Raw genomic sequence first — 10348 nt, 5'->3', positions numbered from 1 at the left:
CCATTTTGTATATTTCATGAGTTCTCTGTTTTTCAATGCAGCATAGTATTTCACTGTGTGAATATACCACAGATTCTCTATCCACTCATTTGTTGATGGACACTAGGGTTGTTTCCAATTCTTTCCTATTGTGAACAAAGCAGTAATAAACATGGGTGTGCATATATCTGCTAGGGTGGCAGTTCTGGTTTCTTTAGGATATATTCCGAGGAGTGGAACTGTTCATTCTTAGCATTTTTAAAGCTATAAACACTGAAGAAAAATTTCAACCTAAACTTTTAACACTGAATGCTTCTTTGGGCAAAATGTTGAAGACGTCACAGGTATCAAAAAGATGGAAGGACTATACTTAGTCACGGTACCAAGAAGAATTGGTCAATGTTCAACTATCCCAGGAGGTAGTGTATGAAGAACTGAAGGTATGGAATAAAGAAGTCCAAGGTGCACTGAAGATGATGAAAAACAAGGTTCCAGAAATTAATGGAATACTGTTTGAGCTGTCTCAACAAAGACATATAATGTTAATGAACTCAACTGTCAAGAAATCTGGAGGGCAGTTACTTGGCCAAGTGCGTGAAAGAGATCCATATGTGTCCATTCCAAAGAATGTGCCAATGTACAATAAAATTATAAGCAGAAATCATCAAATAGTATCTTATAAATAAAATATTGCTGAAGATAAAAAACTGCTGAACTGTTACTAACAGAAATTAAAATTAGATTCAGGATGGCAGAAAAATTATGGGATATTACTGATGTCAGATGGTATTGTGTTTTGGGGTGCCACTAAGTACAACATGTATGAATCAACAACATATCTTAATCCTCTCCTATCTTCTGCCATCTCAGCATCTCTGACACATCTGCCAGTGCTGCAGTCATGATCCTAATTCATCTGGTTGAGAGTCTTCCTCTCTTTCCCTGATCTTCCTGTTTTCCAAGTATGATGTACTTTTCCAATGACTAGCCTTGCCTAGAAACATGCCCAAAGAGTATGAGAAAAAGCTTCGTCATCCTTGCCTCTAAGGAGCAATCTGGGCATACTTTTTGTATGGAAACAATTATGGAGATCGCCCATTTTTCTCCCTCAGAGATACTGATGGTTTCAAACCTCCAGCCAGGTGCCATCTTTCAGTTAACTGCACAATGACCAAGGAGGATAGAAGGAGAACTGATGCCTTTGAGCTGTGGTGCTGGAGAAGAGTACTGAGAATACCATGGACTGCTAGGAAAACAAATAGATTTGTCCTGGAGAGGGTTAAACCGGGTGGCTCCTTGGAGGCAAGGATTCTGAGGCTCCGTCTAACTTACTTCGGATATGTAGTGAGGAGAGACTGGTCCTTGGAGAGGGACATCATGCTTGGGAGGGTGGAGGGACGGCGCAGGAGAGGAAGGCCCTCTATGAGGTGGATTGATTCAGTGACTGGGATAATTGGGATGGGAGTGTCAGAGACAGTGCGATTGGCACAGGACAGAGCAGAGTTTAGGGCTGTTGTACATAGGGTCGCTATGAGTCGCAGGCGACTCGACGGCACATAACAACAACAACAGCAAGCACAACTCCTTATAGACTAGGCCACCCTATTTTAGAACTTGATTATGGTAATAGTTAAAATATTTTATTTACCAAAAAAAAATCAAATTAAACACTGACAATTTATATGAAGAGCCCACAAAATTTTCTTTAAAATTCATCACTCCCTCCCCCCAAAAATCATCAGCTGACCAATTCATCTTAATTTATTGTACACTGACTATTGCAACAGGTTTGACTGTCAGTGATTACAATGAAGGCATGGGATAGGACAGTGTTTAGATCAGTTGTTCATAGGGTCGCTGTGAGCTGTATATGACACGAAAGCACTTAACAACAAGGCATTCCTAAATTTCAAAAATTGTATATATGCAAAAAATAGAATGGTTAATGCATCTGTTTTTCATATTTATAAATACCTCAATAAATTAGGATTTCACAGTTTTCTTACTTTTTAGGTAAAAGGTAATACTCACCCGAATAGTTACTGTATGGTTGGCAGAGGGTCTCAAGAGAGGCAGGTGCATTCCACACCTAGGCATTCTTCTCATCTCTTCAATAGGCGTTCCAAGCCATTTTTTATCTGGAGAAAGCTGAGGTGGAACGTACTTAGGAATCTTCTTTTCTGTTCTTTGATGTCTGATTTCACACTGTTCTGTTCTAAGGCCAAGACAAATGTATTCAATCACAAAGTCACTGTTTAAATCAACATGGATACACAAAGAGAAAATTTAAACATAATTTTATTGTTAAATAGTCCAAGCTTACTCTCACTTCTGCATGTTTTTTCTATTTATTAAGCAAAAGTAAATATGCAAAGTATGTGCTTACTGTCAGTCTGTAGAAAGAAATTTTCAAACCTAGAGATCCTTCCGAAAAAAGGGACCAAGTAAGAGTATCACAGTCCAGTAAGTCACAGGTCACTGTATCTATTTCAAATGCTAATCTGTTGCTCAGGTAATCCAGTAATTTTAAACTAAGTGAAATTCATGAATTTTAAGAAAATTCTAAGAAATGATTCCAAATTGTTGGGTGTCATTGAGTCAAGTAAGATTCACAGCAAACCTATGACTAAGAGATCAAAACCCTGCCCTATCCTACACCACCCATCCTCAGATTGTACTGGCTCTAGGCCATTGTTACACTCTGTAAGTTCATTTAGTTGAAGGTCTTCCCCTCTTTTTCTGACCCTCCACTTTTTCCAGTATAATGTCTTTTTCCAAGGCTGGATCTCTCCTGACCACTTGCCTATGATATGGGAGAAGACTTTTTATAATCCTTGCCTCTAAGGGTCATCCTGGGGGCAATTCTTCCAAGACAAATATTTTTCCTGCAGTGGTCCATTCAATATTCTTGACAACCATCACAATTAAAAGGTATCAATTCTTCTTTGATCTTCCTTACTCACCGTCCAACTTTTAGATGCATAGGAAGCAAATGAAAATAGATGAGGTGTATTTTAAGTCTTTAAAATGATGTCCTTGTTCTTTAATACTCTGGAAAAGGTCCCTGGCAGCAAATTTTCCCAATACAACACATCTTTCAATTTCTTAACTGCTGCTACCATAGGTATTGATACAAGATAAGACTCAACATATTACTTATCAGTCTAATGTTGAAGATTTTTTGATTCTTGAGATGTAACCCATACTTTGCTTTGACCCATGTGACATTAGCAATTACGTCAACTCTTCTACAGCCTCTTCTGAATCCAGCATACATTTCTGTAAGCTTTCTGAATGTACTGTTTCAGTTACAGTTTTATTGTTTGTTGTTGTTTTATTAATTTTAATGAACGTTTACAGAGACTTCGGGTTTCCAGTCACTTATTGTTGAACTTTTCTCCCTGCTCACCCCCTCATCCCCAATTCACTTTTCTCCTTGATAAGACTCTTTCATTACTATGAAATCCCTCCCTGCTCAAACTACATTTTAATAATCTTCAGCAAGATTTTATTTGCATGTGATATCAATGATATTGTTAGATAATGGCATTCTACTGGATCACCTTGTTTTGGATTGGGAACAAATACTTCCAATTAAGTTCATCAGGTAGCTGTCTTCCAAATTTCTTGACACAGGCTAGGGAATATGTCAAGGGTAGCTTCTGTTTGTTGAAACATGTCAATTAGCATCCCAAAAATTGTTTTTTACCATTGCCTTCAAGGTGACTTGAACTTTTTCCTTCATTAGTTACTGATTCTTGATCATATATTTGTGACTTCCTGAAATGATTCAATGTCAAACAATATTTTTTGATACAGCAACTGTGTATTCTTTCCATCTTCTTTTGATACTTCTTGTATCATTCAAGATTTCGCTCACAGAATTCATCAACATAGCAACTTGAGGCTTGAATTTGTTCTTCAATTCTTTCAGCTTGAGAAATTCTAAGCAAGTTTTCCCGTTTTGATTTTCAAATTCCAGCTCTTTGTACAATTCTTCTTGATACTCTGCTTTGTGTTTGTTCTGGACATGACCTTTGAAATCTTTTCAACTCTTCAGCATTCCTTCCCCTCATTTTTGCTTCTTTTTGTTATAGATTAAGTTTCAGAGTCTATTCTGGGGGTAGATTTTAAGATTTTGTAGCTCTGTTGGCTCAGAGGCAAGAAGTTGTGTTGCCATCCCAAAGGCAGCCGGTTTGAATCCACCTGTTGCAGAAGAAGGGTGAGTAATATTCTGTATGATTTACTGCTTCTGAAAACCCACTAGAGGGTCAGGTAAGAATTGATTCGGAATTGACGGTACCCAACAAAAACAAAGCAAAAAAAAATGTAAGTGAATGTTTTTATTAATGATTTTTTAATGCAACATATGTATTTTTACAGCATACTCTTTCCATTTAATTTTTTCCCTTTCATAGTTGCACATTTTCCTCCCTGTCCACCCCTCCCCTTCAGTTCGCTTTTCTCTTTGGAAAGAAAAAAAAAACTTCTTTCACTGTTATACACCAATCTCCCCCGCCCCCAAGTCCACATTACTATGCATTTCTTTTTCTGGAATCTTGTCATGAAAATAATACCTAATCCTAGATTCCTTTTGAACAGTTCTCTCCCTCATCTGTTTCAATGCAGTATAAATTATTTATCCCCTCTTTTCTTAGGCTCCCACAACCTCTGTGTCGGTCCTGTTTTACAACAGTGGCATTATGCAGTATTTGTCCTTTTGTGACTGAGATATTTCACTCAGCATAATGTCCTCCAGGGTCACCCATTTTGTACAAGATTTCATGAATTCTTTGTTTCTCAATGCAGCTTAGTAGTCTATTGTGTGAATATACCACAGTTTCTCTATCCATTCATTTGTTAATGGACACTCAGGTTTCCAACTCTTTGCTATTATGAACAAAGTAGCAATAAACATATCTGCTTGGGTGGCAGTTATGGTTTCTTTACAGTATATTTGCAGTAATGGAACTGCTGGGTCAAATGGAATTTGTTTCTAACTTTTTGAGAAAGTACCATACTGCCTTCCATACTGGTTACACCATTTTCACTACCACCAATAGTGAATAAGGGTTGCACTCTCCACGACCTCCCAGCATTTGCTGTTTGCTGCTCTGCTGAATTTTGCTATTCTTACTGGTGTAAGATATCTCTAAAAAAATTTAAATTTTGTAATCAGAAAGACATGGATGAAAATCTCAATGCTACCACCAACAATTTACATAATTTCAGAACATTTCTAAACCCAAATCTACTTTTTCTTATTTGTAAAGTGAGAACAATATTATTTCACTTGGGAGGCTTGTCAGAGCATTACAGAAAAGTTAGCATCTAATTATACAATTGCTAATATCAGTGTGCAATGAGGTGCTTACAGTTACATGCCTGACTGCTAGCAGAAAGGTTGAAAATTCAAGCCTACCCAGAGGTGCCTTGAGAGATAGGACTAGCATAAATTTTAGAAAGGAGTTCACAAAACAAACAAAATTCTTATTTCCAATATTTGTTCTAACCCTAGCTTTCCACATTTGAACTTTCTAAACCTTGGAAAAAGACATCATGCTGACAAAATTAGAGGGTCAATAAAAGAAAGGAGACTTCAGTGAGGTGGATGATACAGTAACTACAACAATGGGCTTGAGCATGATGTAGACTGTAGTGATGGAACAGGAATAGGGCAAGGTTTCAATGTGCTATTCATAGGGTTACTATGAGCTGTAGTGCACTTGGTGGCATCTAATAAAACATAAAATGTTCATTCTAACTTTAAAATAGCACAAACAGTTAAAACAAGAAAGCAAACTACTTATAAATCATGACTTTTGTAAACCTCCTATTAAAATTATAAATAACAATACTAGAGAAAAATATTGCTGTTTATCAATACCGTAAAAAATTGCTCAAAATATTACCTTTTTTCTTCTGCTTTGGGCATTCTTGGAAAATGAGCTGTGATTTTAGAATCCTTCTGTCGATGCTGTTTAGAATTTCTACATTCTGCAGGCAAACGAGAAGTTTCTCCAGGCAGTTTAGTATTTAAGTCACTTATTCCAGTGCAGCTTCCCCCACTTTCAAACTGGAAACATGATCTTGTTTCTCCTCCCTTAACAGAGTACAGCTTCTTAGTTTCAGTGTCAGTTTCTCTTGCATTAAATCTTGAAGGTTTATTTGTTGTTTGGAAGGAAGGGCCATTTTCCTGCTCATCAAAACCTGGACTTGTCTCCTCATCTGCTTCAGAGTTTTGCCAACTATTTTTAGAATTATCTACATCCATTGGTGACTCAGGTTCACTTTCCTTCTCAAATGTAACAGAATTTCCTAGGTTTCTTTTCTGCCGACTTAATTTGTTGACATTTTTTGATCTGGTGTCCATGTCCTCAGAACCCACATCTGACAATGGACTCTCAGGCACATCTATCTCTTCTTGCTGACAGCCCAAACAATCTTTCATAGCATGTGAAGTCTTGCTGAACTTCTGGTTCCTTGTGGTTTCACTTGGTAGTTCATCTTCTATAGACTGCTTTGCATTTGTAAGTTTTACAGGTATTAAAAATTGTTGATTATCTCTAGTTTCTTCACTATCTGTGTAACTAAGATCATCATTGTGGGGTAACTGATGAACATTAGCATTATTGAATTGCTCTGGTAGCTGAGTTACTGTCGGAGGTTCACTTAGAAAAGGCTGCTCTGTATGTTTTCCTTCTTTATGACATTTACACGTGGTTGCAATCTGATGCTGGTTCAAATATTGTGTACTTTTATCAACAGGTGATTTTGTAAGATTCAACTGAGAAACATTTTCTAATGTCTCATTGTTATACTGGTAAAAAGTATCTTTTTGTATAGAACTCATCATGGATTCTACTCTTGTATTGTTGTTTTCTTTACTATGCAAGCTATAAGAGAATAGAAAGAACTAAAATCAGCTCACGGCACAAGAATACTCTATGGCCCAATCACACCCCAACAATGGCCCTGAAATAATTAAACTGTATGTGATTACATTAGCACATATGAGACTCCTTGTCTTTGGAACTATAATGCTGTTCCCCTGTGTCGAGCAAACATCTGCCCTTTCTTCAAGTCTTAAACATCACTGACTTCCTTTACAATCTTTTCTACTGGTCCAGAGATGTAGTTTCTTCAAGATGCTAACTTCCCACAATCAATAAGAGTGCATCTAAATTCCAAAATCAATCTCCATAATAGTCTATGTGTTTCCTACTGCCAAAGGGGCCCTTTAGAGTAGTGAGAGAAGATCTTCATCCTGAAACCCACAGCGTCCCTTTTCAGCAGGAAGTAGCTAAGAGAATATGCCATCCCCTTTTCCTTATGAATCAGGGTGAAGTCTCTCTCAGGGAGGAGTGATAGGGAATGGCAAAGGACACACCGACAAAGGAGATTAATCAGAACTGACTTTGACAAGCACTGTGGCAATTGGACAATTAAAACAGACATTCAGATGGCAGGGAAGAAGAACAAACTGGGGAGGAGGGTGGAGAGAATGGTGCGGCAATGAAGGAGTGAAAGCCCAGAATCCCTGTGAATGTTCATTGAAACTAATAAAATTTAATAATAATAATAATAAAAAAGAAATTCCAAAGTAAAAAAAAAAAAGATGCTAACTTCCACTGTACCTTGCTCACATCTTCACTGCTACAAACATCATACTATCCAACAACCTCATAGTTTTATGACTGTAACCAACATTATATTGTATTTTGAAAATATGGACTATTCCTCTCTCATCTACTATACCAAGGTTATTAGAAGGTCCTGGACATACAGTGGGCTCTTAAAAATTTACAGATTGGATAAATATTGAATGTACTTAGAAAACATGGTAAAGGAAAGAAAAATAACATGAAGCAAAATAAAGATCCACATAAAATACCATTAACTTTCTTTATAACCATGTTTTTATACCTTTCTGATTCAACAGTCTTGATTCCTTTAGTGTCCATCCAGTCGGTAATAGTCTTTTGGTTGAACACTGTTAAAAAAAAAATTAAATAAATATATACTCTCTCTCTCTCTTCCAAACAGAAAATATGTATAACATATATGCAAGGTTCTATGGGTAAAACAAAGAGTAACCGCAATCTTTCCACAGTCAAGTAATAGGTGATAATAGAGAAACAAAAATAAAAATGTAATGTCATTTGACAGTTGTTGTTATGTTCCTTCAAGTTGCTTGCAACTCATAGCAACCCTATGTACAACAGCCCTAAACTCTGCTCTGTCCTGTGCCAATCGCACTGTCTCTGACACTCCCATCCCAATTACCCCAGTCACTGAATCAATCCACCTCATAGAGGGATGTCCCTCCTGCGCTGTCCCTCCACCCTCCCAAGCATGATGTCCTTCTCCAAGGACTGGTCTCTCCTTACAACATGTCCAAAGTATGTTAGATGGAGCCTCAGAATCCTTACCTCCAAGGAGCCACCCAGTTTAACCCTTTCCAGAATGAATCTGTTTGTTTTCCTAGCAGTCCATGGTACCCTCAATACTCATAGCCAGCACCATAGCTCAAAGGCATCAATTCTCCTTCTACCCTCCTTGGTCATTGTCCAACTCTCTGATGCATAACAAGTGATTGCAAAGACCATGGCCTGTATCAGACGCATCTTACTCTCCAGAGAGACACAATGCTGTTCAGTACTTTGGAGAGGTCCCTAACAGCAGACTTTCCCATGGCAATATGCCTTTTAATTTCCTGACTAGTGGTGCCAAGAATGTTGACTGTGGAGTCAAGCAAACTAAAGCAGTGAACAATCTCAATCTCTTCACCATCCATCCTTATGCTGCCAATTGGCCCAGTGGTGAGAGTCTTTGTTTTCTTGACATTGAGCCTCGATCCATACTGGAGGCTGCAGTCCTTGACCCTCTGCAGCAAGCGTTTCAGGTCCTCCTCAGTTTCAGCAAGCAGGGTTGTGTCATCTGCATAACACAGACTGTTGACAGATCTCCCACAAATCTTGACCCCACATTTCTCCTCACAGAGCCCAGCCTCCCAGCTAATCTGTTCTGCATAAAGGTAGCCACTTCAAAAAAGACTCAGCACACCCATGTTTATGGTGGCTTTGTTCACTATAGCAAGGAATTGGAAACAACCCAAGTGCCTATCAACAAACAATGGATTGAGAAGCTGTGGTATAGTCATTCACACAATGGAATACTATGCTGCATTGAAAAACAAGGAACTCATGCAGTATTATTCAAAATGGGTGTCCCTGAAGGACATTATGTTGAGTGAAATAGCTCAGTCACAATGGGACAAATACTGCATAGTGCCACTGTTGTAAAATGGGACTGATGGGATAAATAAGGTATACGGCACTGAAACTGATAAGGGAGAAAACTGTTTAAAAGGGATATGTGGAAAAAAAAAAGGGATGTGTGGTTAGGTATTATTGTCATGACAGGAGTCCAGAGCGAAGACAGCATAGTGGATTATAAAACAATTAAAGAATTTTTCTTTTACTTTTCAAAGAGAAGACTGTTTTGGGGGGGAGGGGTGGGAAGGGAGAAAAGTACAACAATGAATGAATGGAAATCCAAAGTCTCTGTAAATTTTCATTAAAATTAATAAAAAAAGATTTAAAAAAAACTCAGTAGAGCTTAATGTAGAAGAACCTATACTTAAACCAAGAAACTGCTGTCTGAACAAAGGAACACTATGGTTGAAAATTGAGAAAGGTGCGGGGACTGCGTGGAGAAGGAATATCCCAACTGGGGTAATAAAAAAAAAAAAAAAAAAAAGAAAATTGAGAAAGGTATACGTAAGGGATGTATACTCTGTTTAATCTGTACACTGAACAAATAGTTCAAGAAGGTTGAAGATATGAAGAAGAATATAGCATCAGGATTGAAGGAAAGCTCATCAACAACCTATGTTACACAGATGATACAACTTTGCTTGCTGAAAATAAGGAGACCTGATGCACTTGCTATAGAGGATCAAGGACTGGAGCCTTACATAAGTATCAAAATAAAAATCTTCACCACTGGATCAATAGGCAACATCATGAAAGATGGGGGAAAGACTGAAATAGTCAACAATTTCATCTTGTTTACATCCACAGTCAACATTCTTGGTACAAGAAGTCAAGCGATCACAAGACACATACCACTGAGGAAAAAGTCTGCTGTCAGGAAATCTCTTCAAAGACCTGAAAAGCAATGATGTCAGTTAAAAAACCGAGTCAAGCTACAGGGGTTATTTTGTTTTTTGGGGATTTTTTTCAGCAATGTAGTATAATTTGCATATAAAACCCAAAATCTGGAACTCATACTGTTAATTATTTTTTCTTTTTTTAAATAATTCTAATGAGCATTTACAGAGATTTTGGATTTCCATTCATTCACT

General features: G+C 37.6%; 1 protein-coding gene across 1 annotated transcript in view; it reads right to left on the bottom strand.

Annotated features, from left to right (window-relative positions):
* Positions 1 to 10348, bottom strand: part of PARG (poly (ADP-ribose) glycohydrolase) — a 302619-nt gene that overhangs the window by 268540 nt on the left and 23731 nt on the right. Inside the window, exons 2-4 of the mRNA XM_006897698.1 lie at positions 7906 to 7972; positions 5892 to 6875; positions 2011 to 2194 (exon numbers count right to left, since the gene is read on the bottom strand). Of these exons, the coding sequence (XP_006897760.1) occupies positions 2011 to 2194; positions 5892 to 6875; positions 7906 to 7972 (1235 nt within the window). The remainder of the gene's footprint in view (positions 1 to 2010; positions 2195 to 5891; positions 6876 to 7905; positions 7973 to 10348) is intronic.

This window comes from Elephantulus edwardii, unplaced genomic scaffold (genome assembly GCF_000299155.1).
Source record: "Elephantulus edwardii isolate Elephantulus edwardi_28Jun2011 unplaced genomic scaffold, EleEdw1.0 scaffold00213, whole genome shotgun sequence".
In the NCBI taxonomy this organism is placed as follows: domain Eukaryota; kingdom Metazoa; phylum Chordata; class Mammalia; order Macroscelidea; family Macroscelididae; genus Elephantulus; species Elephantulus edwardii.
Note: the sequence above shows the minus strand (reverse complement) of the source record. Positions and strands in the feature narration are given on the sequence as shown.